Raw genomic sequence first — 17,661 nt, forward strand, 5'->3', positions numbered from 1 at the left:
TTTAAATGTTATTTAAACATAAACAATATAATACATAATAAATGTAGGCCTATACATGATCATGCAACATCAACAAATTGTTGTAGGAACGGTTTGGGAGAGGGAGGTTGTGAGTTTTGAGTTCCAAAAAATGTAGCTTAAAGTTTAAAGCTCAATATATAAAAACGTGGCACTTTACAGTGAACAGGAGGTCTATTTGTATTAAAAACAATAGATTGATTTTCCTTTAAATGTCTGGAAGAGCTCAAAAATACAAATGTCAAATGATATTTTCATTACCTTTTTTTTGTTGATCTAAATGTTACTGATTGTGTTAAATGGGCATATGATATCATCTCATATCGATCGTAGGCACCTGAATCTAATCGTATCGTATTGTATCGTGAGAGACTTTGTGATATCGGCAAATATCGTATCGTTGTCCAAAGAATCTATATCGTATCGTATCATGATGAAACTGGTGATTCCCACCCCTAATGCTGATTGGTCCTTGTGCAAGACTAGAAAGCGGGGATCTTTGATTAAACACCTGCTATCAGAAAAATAGACTCAGTGACAAGACAGGGTGTGTGTCTTGGATGGGGATGTGGTGGGGATTGATGTGTGGGGTGGGGTGTTTGGAAAACTAAATTCCTCAGTCTAAAGAGATGACCTTGCCCCATTTGGCAGTATTAAGGGGTGGGAAGCTGATGGGTGGGGATCGGACGTTGTGGACAGCGACTCTTACAGGTCGGGTGGTGCGCCTGCGCAGCAGAATCAGGAAGCGACGGGGGCGGCGTGTCCCTCCCACGCAGACCCCTGCCGCTGAGAGATCGCGCTGTGCAGGTGAAAAGATGCGATGGCTGCTTCCTCGAGTACCGGAGGGGACACGTGATGTAAGGCTTCGTCCACATTGCAGCCGGCTTGTGGGAGGCATGGCCTAACAGTGTTCGAGACAGGGGAGGGTAGAATTGGACGATACAAAATTGGGATGGGAGAAAAAAAGAAAAATGGGAGAAAAAGTAGATAAAAAACAAATATAATAATAATAATAATAATAATTCATTTATTTTGTATAGTGCTTTTCAAAGACCCAAAGTTGCTGACAATAGGCAAAAAAGAAACAAAGAAAACAAAGAAACGGAGGACAATAAGAAATACACAGGAACATAAAACCACGAGTAACGGATAACAAATACGGGAGTGAGTAGGGGAGACAGTCAGGAGGAGAGTAAGGGAAAACCAAGGGGGGTGGGGGGGGGGGGGGGGGCAGGAGAGGAGAGAACGTGGGGCAGGGGGAAATGGTGGCGAGTTGGAGGAGGGTGGTTCTGGGTAAGGACGTTTGAATGCTTGGGAGAACAGGTAGGTTTTGAGTCTGGATTTGAAGGTGGAGAGTGAGGGAGAGTCTCTGATGGTCTGAGGGAGGCAGTTCCAGAGTCGGGGTGCAGCTTGTGAGAATGCCCGGTCACCAAAACTTTTGAGTATGAGGGATTCAGCAGCAGGGGGGAGAGGCAGTGACGGATTTTGGCAATGTTGCGGAGGTGAAAATATGAAGTTTTGACAATGGAGCGGACATGGGGGTCAAATGAGAGGGTGGGGTAGATGATGACACCGAGGTTGCGGACTAGGGGGGAGGGGGTGATGGTGAGTTTGATGGGTAATACTAGATATAGTCTAGGCCAGTGATTCTCAATATTATTTTGCATATCTAGGACCTCTAATTTAGTCCACATGCACATCTACATACAATATACTGTAGCATTACAAACCATTTGACAGCCAGGTTCTGCACCTCTCCGTTCTTGTCCTCTAGGAGCCATCGCAGCATGGCCAAGACCTTCCTCATCCAGCATACTGTCCTTCTGAAGCTCTAGCATCAAGTCATTAGTGGCCATGAACCTAGAGAGAGAGAGTGAGAGATAATTTGAATATTGAAAAATGTAGCTAGGCCAGTGATTCTCAATATTATTTTGCATATCTAGGACCTCTAATTTAGTCCACATGCACATCTACATACAATATACTGTAGCATCCATCATCACTTCTTGATTTGTAAGAAGTCTTTGCAGAAGAGCTAAAAGTAAGGACATTCAACATTCGGTATATGAAGGCATTACAGGATGACTCTTTCCAGCTGTTGAAATGAAAGTATGTCCCAGATTAAAAAGTATATATATACACAGTCACACACACAATACAAAATGTTATACATCACTTACAAGCATGACCACTTGATCTCGTTGTTGAGATCCAGCACTTGTCAGACCGTTGGGGTTGATCAGTGCTCGTCAGAGACCGCCAGGGTTCAGAGCTAACCCTAACTTTCAATATAGACAAAAGAGCAGAGAAAGCTATCAATGAAATGCCAAAATATAATGCCCAGTTTCTCAAACCATCCGCTAAACTATCTGTATAGGAAGGTGAGGAGATGTATATTTCCTTTGTGGAATTCTTGTGTATGAGGGTTTATTCTTTTTTTTTTTCATATATTTTTATTTCATTTTTGGAAGAAAGGCACAGGTACAGGCATACAATGCACATAAAACATAATTTAAATTATTTGCAGAGAAAAAGCCCATTTTAAAGCACCTATTCCGCATGGACATGCGCAGAGTGCCCATGGAGTCTGGACGACGCGAGATGACGCTTGAATGAATGTGGACTGTTCTATCAGAGGGGGGAGCTTCGGTGGCCAATGTCCTTTCAGCCGAACAGGATAATGAAAAAATTATCCCACTAAATGGCCAGACGCGTCTTATGGCGACATCTACAATTACCTCATTGAGTCTCCAGGTAGACTAATATTTATATTTAAGTGCAGCGGTCTGTAGCCACTTACATGACCATCGAAGCTCCCCCTCTGATGGAACAGTCCACATTCATTCGAGCCTCGAGCGTCATCTCGCGTCGTCCAGACTCCATGGGCACTCTGCGCATGTCCATGCGGAATAGGTGCTTTAAAACGGGCTTTTTCTCTGCCGATTTAGTTCTGATCGATTAGTTATGGGTCACGCCGTGTTCAGGAGAGCGAGGCGCATAAACGTCTATTCGATCATGTCTCTAGCACCCCCACAGCCGTATCGGCAACCACTTACATCACGGCTCTCGTCCACATTCATTTGACCCCCCCCCCCCCCGCAATCTCCTCCCTGATTTCAGAATCCCGGAAGTGTTACGGTGGTCTAATGCGTGCCGTTATAGATCACCGCAACACTTCCGGTACTTTGAGCTCATGCGAGAGAGCGCGGAGGGGAGGGGGAAGGGGGGCTAGCCGTGTTTACGTCAAGGCTCTAATCAACATGCATTTTGATCCCCCGCGCTCTCGTTCCCCCTCCCCTCACGAGCTCCATGTAACGCGGAAGTGCAGTGGTCTATGTTATGTTAACCTCGTTCCCAGTTTTATCTCCTCCGTGAGAAATGTTATGAAGGGCAGCAAAGACAAAGGGGGAGTGGTTTCAAACAAATCGCTGAAAATGAATAGAATGAAGCATAATGTAATGGCTATGTTGAGTGAAGGGAACACGGTAAATGGAGTCGCAAACTCGTGTGCGTGAGATAAATATTGAAGGAATTGAAGTTCGCATTGCTAATGACAGTAAAAATAAACATATAGTCGCCATGCGACGACTTCTTTGTTTATTGTCTGCGTTAGTTTTATTCAAGAGTGAGACCGCGAGCGGAGACTTCGCGTTGCATCCCGAGGAAGGCAACTTTTCTGAACACCATCACAAGCAAAATAATCAGCATCATCAGCACCACCATCAACAGGCAACTCACTCTTTGCCAGGTTTGGATATTTGTTTCTCGGCTGTGCTATAACACAATTATTTTGCGGCATGAAAAATAACATAGCCGAATAGTTCAACTTATTTTAGACTTTCCGTTTTAATGTAGCCTAGTCTTGTTTGTTACTGGCAACTAAATATAATGTATTTGTTATTTTGAAATGTTGTCAATGTTAAATAATGCTCCATGATGATGCGCTCATGGGGGACCCTGATGTAAACAAGACTATTGTCTTTCTCTGGTCTGCATGTATTGAGCCGTACTGTATTAATTTGTACCCATTCTGCCCCTGGCTTGCACATCGCAGTCACGTAAGGGGCTACCATTCTGCAATCTGTTAATAAAATGTTCAATCAATCAATCTCAGTGATCTGCTGTAGGCGGAGTTTTTGATTGATTGATTGAAAACTTTATTAACAGATTGCAGAATGGGTACAATACAGTACAGCTCAATACACACAATTGTTAAGGGGATGCAGACCAGAGAAAGACTTTCGTCTTTTTTACATCAGGGTCCCCCATTTTCAATTCATCAGGACATATATGACATACATGACATACAGATAGTCAGTACTGCTACATCTATACATTTATGACATACCAGATTTGCAAATACAGTACTGTTTGTGATTAGGGGTGGGACGATACATCGATCCAGATCGATACATCGATGTAATTATCAACAATCGAATCGGATCGATGCGATGTAATAAGATCGATTCATATCGATACTCTTATTTTGAAAATCCTGTGGCGAGTCTCATATCCGCCCAAGAACAACAGCAGTAGCTCCGTGTGTGTAGATGTTACAGCATAGCATTCTCCCTTTCTGTGTGTGTGTGTGTGTGCGCGTCTTTGGAAAGACCAGATGAGGTCAGAGGAGTTTGATGTTTAAATGTTATTTAAACATAAACAATATAATACATAATAAATGTAGGCCTATACATGATCATGCAACATCAACAAATTGTTGTAGGAACGGTTTGGGAGAGGGAGGTTGTGAGTTTTGAGTTCCAAAAAATGTAGCTTAAAGTTTAAAGCTCAATATATAAAAACGTGGCACTTTACAGTGAACAGGAGGTCTATTTGTATTAAAAACAATAGATTGATTTTCCTTTAAATGTCTGGAAGAGCTCAAAAATACAAATGTCAAATGATATTTTCATTACCTTTTTTTTGTTGATCTAAATGTTACTGATTGTGTTAAATGGGCATATGATATCATCTCATATCGATCGCAGGCACCTGAATCTAATCGTATCGTATTGTATCGTGAGAGACTTTGTGATATCGGCAAATATCGTATCGTTGTCCAAAGAATCTATATCGTATCGTATCATGATGAAACTGGTGATTCCCACCCCTATTTGTGATACAGAAGGAGTCAAGAAAAGGGAGTATATACATTTGACGTAGAAACTGTACATTGGAGGAGGTTGGGTGGGGGGGGGGGTTGGGTACATTGGGATATTGACAACCATACTGGGTAATTTACATTGGAGGTGGTTGGGGGGGGGGGGGGGCACACTGTATAAACAAGCAAAACTGTACATAGAGGGGGGGGGGAGGAGACACTGTACAAACAAACAAAATTGTACATTAGACTATTGACAAAACCATACTATGTAAATGACTGTACATTGGAGGGTGTTGGGTTAGGATATTTACAGGGGCCAGTGTTGAATTGCAGTCTCCCGTAGGTGTCCCTTGAGAGAGGTTTTGAAAGTGGGTAGTGATCCACATTCCTTTACAGCTTTGGGTAGGGCGTTCCACATTGATGTGGCATAATTGCGAAACGTGTTTAGTCCCTTATTTGAGCCGAATTTGGGTTTAACATGATTTGTGGAGCTCCCTCTGGTGTTGTGATCGTGGTATTCACTGACCTTTGGGAAGTATTTTGACATGTACATGGGTACCTTATTGATGACCCCACGACTAACCGTTTATCCTGTTGCTGAAGGTGATACCGTGTAATTTATCTCCGTTTCAGCCGCCATCACCCCAGTCATCACACACATAATAAACCTCTCTATAAAACAGGCACACGTCCCCAAGGACTTCAAAATTGCGAGAGTGACCCCTCTGCACAAAAAGGGCAGCAAATTAGACCCAGGCAACTACCGCCCTGTTTCTATTCTTACCTCCATCTCGAAAGTTATGGAGAAAATAGTCTACGAACAGGTCGAAAAGTACCTGGCGGAAAAAAATCTAATCTACGAATTCCAATCTGGCTTCAGAACGTACTCCACTGACACATGCCTCCTCTATTTGAACGACCACATCAAACAAGAGGTGGACGCGGGCAAATACTGCGGCATGGTCATGCTGGACCTACAAAAGGCCTTCGACACTGTCAATCACTCCATTCTGATGGACAAGCTAAAAGCAATTGGTTTTGATAGCTTATCAGTGAGCTGGATGCAATCCTACCTGGAGGGGAGAGAACAGATGGTAGAGGTAAACGGTACTCTATCCCCCCCCCCTCACAGTGAGCTGTGGTGTTCCACAAGGAAGCATACTAGGACCGCTACTCTTCCTAATTTATGCAAATGACATGTCGTCAGCCTGTGACTGCAACTTGTTCCTGTTTGAGGACGACTCAGCCCTGCTGGTCTCTGACTAGAACAAGTTGCAGGTTGAAAAAACCCTCAGCACGGAACTAGGCAAAATCTGCATATGGCTCGCTGATAACAAACTATCATTACACATGGGCAAAACAGAGTCCATTCTCTTCGGTTCAAATAACAAACTCAGCAAGACCGACGGCTTCTCAGTTACAGTGGGTGACAATATTGTCACAAGGAAAGACGAAATTACCTACCTGGGTTCCATCCTAGAGGCAAATCTTTCCTGTGACAAAATGGCATCCAATGTAATAAAAAAAGTCAACCAACGAACTAGATTCTTGTACCGGATCTCCTCTCTGGTAAACAAGAATACCCTGAAGACTCTGGCAGGAGCACTCATTCAAGGGTACTACGACTATGCGTGCACCTCATGGTACCAAAGCACCTCAAAGGCGCTTAAAACAAAATTACAAACATCACAAAACAAACTGGTCAGACTACTACTTGACCTGAACCCCAGAACCCACCTCACCCCTGCCCACTTTGACAACCTAGGATGTCTTAGAGTAGACAACAGAGTACAGCAACGTGCAATGGGCCTGGTCTACAAGATACACAAACAGTACTGTATTTGCAAATCTGGTATGTCATAAATGTATAGATGTAGTAGTACTGACTATCTGTATGTCATGTATGTCATATATGTCCTGATGAGTTGAAAATGGGGGACCCTGATGTAAAAAAGACGAAAGTCTTTCTCTGGTCTGCATCCCCTTAACAATTGTGTGTATTGAGCTGTACTGTATTGTACCCATTCTGCAATCTGTTAATAACGTTTTCAATCAATCAATCAAAAACTCCGCCTACAGCAGATCACTGAGATTGATTGATTGAACATTTTATTAACAGATTGCAGAATGGTAGCCCCTTACGTGACTGCGATGTGCAAGCCAGGGGCAGAATGGGTACAAATTAATACAGTACGGCTCAATACATGCAGACCAGAGAAAGACAATAGTCTTGTTTACATCAGGGTCCCCCATGAGCGCATCATCATGGAGCATTATTTAACATTGACAACATTTCAAAATAACAAATACATTATATTTAGTTGCCAGTAACAAACAAGACTAGGCTACATTAAAACGGAAAGTCTAAAATAAGTTGAACTATTAGGCTATGTTATTTTTCATGCCGCAAAATAATTGTGTTATAGCACAGCCGAGAAACAAATATCCAAACCTGGCAAAGAGTGAGTTGCCTGTTGATGGTGGTGCTGATGATGCTGATTATTTTGCTTGTGATGGTGTTCAGAAAAGTTGCCTTCCTCGGGATGCAACGCGAAGTCTCCGCTCGCGGTCTCACTCTTGAATAAAACTAACGCAGACAATAAACAAAGAAGTCGTCGCATGGCGACTATATGTTTATTTTTACTGTCATTAGCAATGCGAACTTCAATTCCTTCAATATTTATCTCACGCACACGAGTTTGCGACTCCATTTACCGTGTTCCCTTCACTCAACATAGCCATTACATTATGCTTCATTCTATTCATTTTCAGCGATTTGTTTGAAACCACTCCCCCTTTGTCTTTGCTGCCCTTCATAACATTTCTCACGGAGGAGATAAAACTGGGAACGAGGTTAACATAACATAGACCACTGCACTTCCGCGTTACATGGAGCTCGTGAGGGGAGGGGGAACGAGAGCGCGGGGGATCAAAATGCATGTTGATTAGAGCCTTGACGTAAACACGGCTAGCCCCCCTTCCCCCTCCCCTCCGCGCTCTCTCGCATGAGCTCAAAGTACCGGAAGTGTTGCGGTGATCTATAACGGCACGCATTAGACCACCGTAACACTTCCGGGATTCTGAAATCAGGGAGGAGATTGCGGGGGGGGGGGTTAAATGAATGTGGACGAGAGCCGTGATGTAAGTGGTTGCCGATACGGCTGTGGGGGTGCTAGAGACATGATCGAATAGACGTTTATGCGCCTCGCTCTCCTGAACACGGCGTGACCCATAACTAATCGATCAGAACTAAATCGGCAGAGAAAAAGCCCGTTTTAAAGCACCTATTCCGCATGGACATGCGCAGAGTGCCCATGGAGTCTGGACGACGCGAGATGACGCTCGAGGCTCGAATGAATGTGGACTGTTCCATCAGAGGGGGAGCTTCGATGGTCATGTAAGTGGCTACAGACCGCTGCACTTAAATATAAATATTAGTCTACCTGGAGACTCAATGAGGTAATTGTAGATGTCGCCATAAGACGCGTCTGGCCATTTAGTGGGATCATTTTTTCATTATCCTGTTCGGCTGAAAGGACATTGGCCACCGAAGCTTCCCCCTCTGATAGAACAGTCCACATTCATTCGAGCGTCATCTCGCGTCGTCCAGACTCCATGGGCACTCTGCGCATGTCCATGCGGAATAGGTGCTTTAAAATGGGCTTTTTCTCTGCAAATAATTTAAATTATGTTTTATGTGCATTGTATGCCTGTACCTGTGCCTTTCTTCCAAAAATGAAATAAAAATATATGAAAAGAAAAAAAGAATAAACCCTCATACACAAGAATTCCACAAAGGAAATATACATCTCCTCACCTTCCTATACAGATAGTTTAGCGGATGGTTTGAGAAACTGGGCATTATATTTTGGCATTTCATTGATAGCTTTCTCTGCTCTTTTGTCTATATTGAAAGTTAGGGTTAGCTCTGTCGTATATTTCTAAATGAAAACATGAATAAATGCAAGTGAAATGTACAAGGAAAATGATTTGAAAGACAAAATGCTGCTTGATAGAAAGGTTATTTAGAACACCATGTGAAGGTATTTCTGAGACCCTAGGGTAGAGGCGGTTGACTCCCCAGAAAACAGATGGCTGACCTTAAAGACAATAAAACTGACCCCTACCCTAAGTAAGGACTTTCAAGTTACGACATGGCAGAGTGGTCAGGGGACAGAGTAAATCGGACTGTAAAAAGAGCCTCTCAGATAGATAAGTCAGCAGCACTCAAGTGAGGCCAAATGTTCAAAAGGCATCAAGGATATAGAGAAAACTAATAAAGTTACATGTAGGCATAACTCTTAGAACAATTAGAATAACTTAGTCACAATAAAGAATAAAAACTCTTAAAACTAGAAGCTAAAACTATACAGTATTGGTCAAATGTTCATCAGGAAAATAAAGTGTTCTATTAAAGGACGGGGATATATGGTTTGTTATCTGGGCACTGTCTGAAAAAGTAGTCTGGTTCTTATCTAGACTATGTAAACATTTTAGTCACAAGCATGATGATGTATTACTCAGTGAAAAACTACCCTCTCATTAAGTAATGATTAAAGTGTCAGCAGATTCAAACTGTGAAAACCGTTGTCAGAGGACCCAGGAGGTTGTGTCAGCGAAACATGTGGTCACAAGACACCAAGCAGACATGTTTCTGCTGGAATGTGACCAAAAATAAGTGGACGTGAATAGGCAGGCAGGGCTCCCTCTCTCTCCCCCTCCCCCTCTCTCTCTCTCTCTCCCCCTGATAAAAAGGGCTGATGGCGACACACTAAAAAGACGCACACCCAAAAAGGGACCTGGGGAAGCGCTGACAGAACCCGGTGACGGGAGCAAGACACTCAGAGGAGACCAGAAGGAAACCTGGAAACCTGGAGACTGGAGAGACACACAGAACTCGAGAGCCGAGCAAGACACTCAGAGGAGATGGAGAAGGATCCTGAGAGCCAAGCCGTGACACAGAGCCACTGACACCCAATGACAGAAGATCGCTTCGCAGCAGGAGATCCTGCCACGGAGAGAGATGAAATCAAGCGCTCCTTGCTTGAGCGCTGAGACTGACGGAGACCCAAGGTTGCCTTGGCAACCATCACAAAGAGAAGCCGCGTGTTGGCCATGGACAACCTGAGACAGCGAACAGCACCGAGAGACGACAACAGCCAAATGAAAGAGACAATTAGATTGAACCAAAGAGACGATGTACTGTTTTAATTCCTAAAAGCTGTTTTATTAATAAACAACCGCCGCCCGTTGATTTTGACCATATCGTCAGTCTCCTCTTACTTGAAACCGAACATCTGAAAATACCTAAACCAATGCAGAGGAAAGGGTGATATAGAACACTATACGATCAATGAACTTAGATAGAGATACATGAATGAAGATAAGACACTTCAATTGGTCCGTGACCCGTCCTGCATTCGACCAGAACCGGTTGAACCACAGAGAGGTTCTCTCCCCATCATCGAAGCCCTCTGCGACTGAATGATCGTCCACTTCAGCCAAGGCCAGCGGGACTAGGTAAGTAGTGATGATGGTGTTTAAGATTGGTAAATGGTCGAAGCAGTCTCGCATTTTGGGGTTGCTATTGCATTAGGTAGAAATGAGTTGTAAATGGACCAGGATAATGTTGGTGTTGGAGGAGTACCGGGGTCCATGTTTCACAACCTGGCTCTGGTCTCAGCCACACACCGGCGCTGCACTTGGGATGTTCAGTTAGGATACCTATAGTTGGTACAAGGCCAAGTGAGGAGAGGTAATAGATGTCTATATTTAGTTATATCAGCTTAGGGGATAGGCTAGGGATTAGGTGAAATATTTGAGGGGACCGGCGTAGGAGCAGTAGAACGGAGATTAGTCACAGATAGCGGGACGTGGGACTGTGAGTGACGGAGTGGTTCATTAGAGGGTAAGGTAAAGAGTTTAATGAGAAAACCGTGGTGTAGCACAGGGCAGCCTGGTTCCACGAAGAGAAAAGAGAACAGAAAACGGAGTGTAGAGTAGTATAAGAGAACCGTGGTGAAGTACGGGGTAGCCTGGTTCCGCGAAGAGAGACAGAGAACAGGGAGATGAGAAGAGGTTAAGGGTTCGGGCTAGAATGCTGTAGAAACCACACTTAGAATCGGTGCGACGGAGTAATAGACTTTGGAAGACGTTCCATAAGCGAATTACCACTTCTAATCCGACGTCATTTAGGCTCAGATTGGCTAAGGTCGATATCTGAAGAACATCAAGCCGCGTGGATGAATGCAAGGGGCTCTACGGGTGGCGGGGAGTACGGTCGAACACACGATTTGGCCATATAAACTCCGATACAAGCCAACATAGGGCGCTGCTGAAACTTTCACGGGCTACAATACATGAATGGAGTGGGTTTCTCAGGGGTATAGCAAGTCGGACTCAGTAGATATATGAAGCACTTTGGAAGTAAATACTGCACGGGGGATTAGAAAATAGGAGGATATTGTGTGAAAAAAAAGCAAGGAGATGCGTTTGGAATGATTGTGTACAAATGAATGGTATGCTTATGAATGAGACATTGTTTTGCTAAGTATATGTGTTTAAATGGATGAATGTTAGGAGCTCTGAGTAAATGTCAAGGTATTTTTTGTATTATTATGAACCAGCTGGTGGCCAAGGCTGCAACGGAGAAACCACACCCCTGTCCTGCCAGCATTAGCTGAGCGCGACGGGACTAGCGTGTGGACGCTGTGTTGCGTTTTCGAGTGAATTGAATGAATGACATGTGAGATGGAACCTAGGAGATGTGTAATGTTCGTTGACATTTTTCAAATCGGGGCTGTAGAAGTCTAAAAGTAATGTAGTAAAGATCAAAGAAAACGGGGATTTTGGAGCTAATGACGTCACTGGAAGCGTCGGAGCTTGGGGTGCGTTAGATTTGAAATACGGGGCTGGATCGGGGGCGTTAGATTTAAAATACGGAGCCGGCCGGGGCCAATCGGGCGTGCATGCTAGAATAAGGATAATGATATATGTTCTGTGAACAGGGGCTTAATAGGATTAAAGTTATGTTGCAGGGGAAAGCAGGGGTTGTGTAAACGTTGCGATGTGTTGTGCCGCTCGAGTCAACAGGACTGGGCCGTTTAGGAGAAGTGATGTTGGATGCTAAGCTAAGCTGGTGCTAGCGGCGCTGAGCTAACGAAGCTAAGATGCTAAGCTACCTGTGCTAACAAAATAGCATGATTGAACTCTCGGGGGATCTCGCGTGTTGCTACTGTTGCTGGCAGCGGGATATTAGAGAGGCGGTGGACAGGGACTTCCGGTGTAGAGGGTTCTGGGAATTGTAGTTTTGTGGTTGAGGTAGAACGTCGAGTTGACGTCTTGGGGTGGTTTACGTAATGACGCACTTGCGGGGGAGGCGTGGGCGCCTCCTACAGGAAGTGGTGAGTGCTGTAGTGCGTTGGTGGTGATGAGCGTACGTTCCAGTGGAGGGCGCTGTTGCCTCTTTTATAGTTTCACCTTTACAGGTAAAACGAGGTGCAGTAGGCAGTAGAGAAGGGTTTGTGATTATTATAGGTTTTGAGTAGCGACCATTTGTGGGGATTTATAAATTCTTTATGTTCGGTTTTTTCTGTTGTTGATGATGGGTGTGTTTACTGGTTTGATTATAGGTCTGTATTTGTTATGGGCCAGGTGTAATGGCGCTGGTGGGATTGGCGTGAACCCCCCCCCCCCCCCCCCCTTTTTCCTCTGTCTCTTCCTCCCTCGTTCACACTCCCTCCCTCCCTCCCTCCCTCTCTCCCTCCTTCCCTCCCTCCCTCCCTCCCTCCCTCCCTCCCTCCCTCCCTCCATCCCTCCCTCCCTCCCTCCCTCCCTCCCTCCCTCCCTCCCTCCCTCCCTCCCTCCCTCCCTCCCCCCCCCCCCCCCCCCCCCGCCCCCCTCCGCTCCATCCCTGTCTCCCGGCTTAACTTTGTGAGGGGACAGGTGCACAAAGGGAGTTTTTGTTTAGTATAGATTGCCTGATTGATTGATTGATTGAAAGATTTTGTTAACAGATTGTAGAGTGGGTGCAGTACAGTACAGCTCAATACACACAATTGTTAAGGGGATGCAGACCGGAGAAAGACTTTCGTCTTGTTTACATCAGGGTCCCCCATTTTCAATTCATCATGGGCTTGGAGTGTTGGTTATATTAGAATAATGTTACTTGATAAAATAGGATTACATAAGGATAGATAGAATATTCATGGTCATTCTTTTGGTCTGATTAAAGTTAAGGTTGATTTAGACGGTTTTGGTGATAGTTAATGTTGCATTGTGTGCCCCCCCCCCCCCCTTCCTCCCCTTAGTCCCTGTATCCCTGTATCCCTCCCTCCTTTTTTCTTTTCCCTTCCCTGTCTCTCCTTGTATTTCGCCATCCCTAGATTGCGGCGTGTTGTGGGCATTTGGTTGTAGGTTTATTTGAACTACGTTGTTATTGTGTATGTGAAGTAGGTACCGGATGGGCGCTGGCCTGTCTAGGTGCAGGTGGTGGTAGGATGATTTGTAATGTTCTTGGTGTGGTAAAGCTTGGGGTGTTTCCGTTCAGGTTCGAAACTGAAGGGAGGACGCTTTGGGCTGTGAGTTGACGGTTCTTTGTGTATTCAGAGAACTGGGAGGATATTGCGGTGGCATAGTGCGGGTGTCCGTGAAATTATTAACGTGGCCAGCTGTACTATGTGTCGGTCAGGGTTTTAGTGATCTAAGTTGCTAAAAGTTTATTGTTTTCCCTGATTAGGTGGCTGGTAGCAGTAGCAACACTGATTAATTTTTATTAAGTGTTGTGGGGGGTAATGGTTGTGTGTAAGGATGAATGAAATGGATGTAGTATGAGAAGTGAAGCGAAAGCGAATAATACATTTAGTCGATACGCTAATCGGAATAATACATTTAGTCGATACGCTAATCGGGCATTTAAAAGTAAGAAATAAGGTTAGGATGAACAGATTCATCAAGCAAAGAGAGATTAGAATCAGATGAAGGACCAGGTTTACAAAGGATTATTAGACAATGGATAGGAAGGGGATTAATGATTATATTTCCCAGGAAATCAGGTGGAGAGAGCACACAGGGGATTGGAAAACCTCCAGTGTTCCTGTTGAAGGAACGGACAAAAAACAAGATAAGCTGTATCGTTATTTTTTCAAACAAATCACACTGTGTCTCTCTAAATATTTTAGTATAGTGTTGCCCGACATTTCCAATACATAACGAAGAGTGGAAATAATAAGGGAAATGCCACTGTATTAAGTCTGGATATTTTTGCTTTCTTTCTATACAGATGCTCGGCCGGACAGGTGCTCTAACGACTTCCATAACCATCTAGGGAAAACGGCTTTAATGCGCCTTGGTATAAGTATGAATGATAAGCCAGTTATCAATCCTTGTCTGCACAGTAAAAATTTGACAGTGTGAGTGTTTTAACTCAAATAAGTAGAAGTAGTGGAAGACAGAGAAACTTGTTTTTTCAAACGGTGATTACAAGAGTGTGTTGAACGTGGAATGAATGACAGTAACATAGGAAGTTCACTTTAGTGGGACATTTGATAGGAACAACTGAAGCGTTAGATGCAATAACAATAGAATAACAACAACGACAATATGGAAGAGGGCCTTAGTGATCGGGCCATTGGGGGGAGTAGGCCGAGAGCCTCTGCAGACATTTCCCAGATAGACTTTACCAGTGATAATGATCTGATTGATTTGAATATGGACTTCTCTCATGTGACCAGTACGACAGAAGGACTTGAAATGTTGACTATTCAAGCTGGAGTGTCCATTGCAGGCGACTGCGGTTTAACCAAGGGGCAGAAAAAGAGACTGAGGTTACAGCCGTCCCACGAAGTCCACTCTGGCCGGATGGCTGGAACTGAGACCGACAGCAGGTATGGAATACACGAACAGTTTCTACAGCCCACCCGTTTCCCATGTCTACCCTGCCCTCAGCACCAAAGCCAAGATGAGAGGCGGAGCCCAACGATGGGACGTCAAACCGCCCGTGCTGAGATGGGGGAAGAGGCAGCATACTATAGACAACAGAGAGCGTTTGTGACGGCGTTCGAACAACACGAGGCAGTTCATCGAGATCTGATGAAGACACAGCTGGAGATCGGTCAAGCCGCACACGAGACTCAGAGACTGGGACGAGAACTGGCGAGAAAGACTGTGCTACTAGAAGCGACAGCTGTTGAGATCATGCTTCGGGCGTCTGACCTAGGCCGCTGTGATCAAAGAGTGCCCTGTGCTCCGTTGCCCGGACAGGGAGCTGGGCCGCGACAGGGTGAACAGGACCGCAGGAGGGGTGAGTTTCCAGGCCCCTCCCAACAAGAGAAGGCCCGAGGAGAGGCAGCAGAAAAGGACAGGTATGCCCCTCTCTCCTCCAGGCAACAGGACATGCGACCAGAGGACAGGAGAGGGGTGGACCTGGCGAGGACTGTGGAGGGCCAGCCGAGAGACTGTGGGAGTCGTGGTAAACTGGGTAAACTGGAACCCCTGGGATGGCCGGCGTCGGCTGTGTGCTGGGGTTGTGGGGAGGTTGGCCATTTCGCTCGGTCATGTGACAAAGGGTGGAGGACTCAGCGAACGTCCAGTAAGAAGCAAGTGTCCAAACAGGGTTGCTGGGGATGTGGAGAGTTGGGACATTGTCAGAGGGGGTGTCTGCATAGGTCATAGGTTAATTAAGAGCAAAGCGGAAATGCACAAACAAAGCCTTTTGGGTGCTCGAGTAAATAGAGTTATTGATAAATTAAAATGGAAATGGGACTGATTGGAATAAAAATAGAATAAAAAATATATAGAAGCGTTGGTACATTAGATTATGAGTGGAAGCGACTAAGATGGATGTGCAACTAACAGGGAGAGATGAAATGACTGACAGATGCATGAGCAAATCGTACTAACAGTTAATTAATAGACAAATCATGGGTTTTCCTTTTTGCTACAGTGTGTCTGATCAACTCTTGCTGTGGCAGTGAGGAAAACGTAAGGGAGAATGGTATGGTGGACGATTTTTGGTATCTCCCACCTGTGCAGCCTGGCCCGGCTGCACAGATTGGAGAGAGAGAGAAAAATGGTCACCGCAATGGCTCTTGTGGTCATGTGAACTCTGAACCAGACGGTGTCAGAGAAGGGTTAAACAGTTGGTATTAGACAGGAACAATGGAACACATAATATTAGACAGGGTTAGAAACAAAGGACTATTTATAGTAGTGATTACAATACTTGATCAAAGGGTGGTCAAGGTTGAATTAAAAAAAAAAAAAAAAAAAAAAAAAGAACAACAACAATATTATTATTTCATTACTTATTTTATTTCTTTTTGGATTTCTAATTTTGCTGTCTTAGTTTTGCAGGGGTATTTATGCCTCTGGATGATAGTTTAATTCTGTTGGATGGGTGTGTAGCATGTAGGCACTCACAGTTTTTTTGTTTATTTTTAATTTTCTTTGTTTCTGGTTGACTATATTTTTTTTTTTTAGGAACTGGCTGGCTGGGGGAGTTCTCTCGCCGGTCAGGGATGGCAGGTGGTGGTGACACAGCGGGACTGGTAGGAAGTCTGATATAATGAGCTGGAAACTGAGAATGGACGGGAGCTGGTTCATGGTTTGTTTTCCGCTCATTAAGACTCCAGAGGTAGGATCTGGAGGGTTGTGTCACTTTTTGGGTTATGGTGAGTGTTGGGGGAACATATTTCTCTGTCTATAGGAGAGCTCTGTAGGTTTTTGGTCGCCAATTGGCCGAGACAGTGTTCATGTAGAGTGCAGACATGTGAATTTGATGATTGGCTTGTGGTAGACTCTGCACCGGCTTGTTGAAAGCTGGCGGAGTGTGTGTGATGTGTGTTTAAAGGGACTGTGGTTTGTTGACCATGCACATAGGTTCTGTTGGTGATTGGCCTCGTCTAGAGCTGGCTGTCCGGACCGAGGAGCTGTCGGGAAACGAGGTATTTGAAAGTGAAATAATGGTTATTCCACTGTCAAGGGTGGAGGTAGTTGTGTTGATCTTGAGATATTGAATCTAGTAAAACAGTACAGCACAAAAAGAAATGAGACAAAGATGATTTGATTGAATGCTAACGTAAGAAGCTGTGAAATACATAGATAATGAATTGGAGAAAAATGTATTGTCAAAATGCAGAACAGTAAAGATGTATCTGTGAAAATAAATGTTTCCAATCTATTGTGTGTTTGTAAATAATAATCCAAAATGCAAAAAAAGGACAGAGGGAAAATCGTTTCCTTCTGTGGAAAATCGGAGCAGTACCAGAGACCTGCATACAACGAAGAAGGGGCAGTGATTAGCACAAGATACAACAAGAAGAAAACGGTCAAAAACGAGTTAGCAGTAAAGGCCTCAGGAGGTTTAAACAGAGATAACTGACAGGGATGAAAGCGAAGAATAATTGAGGCCTCAGTGGTCTTTTTAAGGAGTAAAAATGATTTATGTTGCTTGTTTGAATGTCCCTCAAATGTTTAGAGAGTTAATCTTTTAGTGGTGTGATGTATTAATCTTTTCTTGCAGAGTCCATTACACAAAATAG

General features: G+C 44.3%; 1 protein-coding gene across 1 annotated transcript in view; it reads left to right on the forward strand.

The window, feature by feature from the left end:
• Nucleotides 1–3,424: 3,424 nt before the first annotated feature.
• LOC311226009 (protein FAM171B-like) overlaps nucleotides 3,425–17,661 on the forward strand; it is a 219,411-nt gene continuing 205,174 nt past the window's right edge. Inside the window, exon 1 of the mRNA XM_084311391.1 lies at nucleotides 3,425–3,766. Coding sequence (XP_084167517.1) covers nucleotides 3,508–3,766 — 259 coding nt within the window. The 5' untranslated portion in view covers nucleotides 3,425–3,507. The remainder of the gene's footprint in view (nucleotides 3,767–17,661) is intronic.

The sequence above is a fragment of the Notolepis coatsorum genome (genome assembly GCF_963971535.1).
Source record: "Notolepis coatsorum genome assembly, chromosome: 3".
Classification (NCBI taxonomy): domain Eukaryota; kingdom Metazoa; phylum Chordata; class Actinopteri; order Aulopiformes; family Paralepididae; genus Notolepis; species Notolepis coatsorum.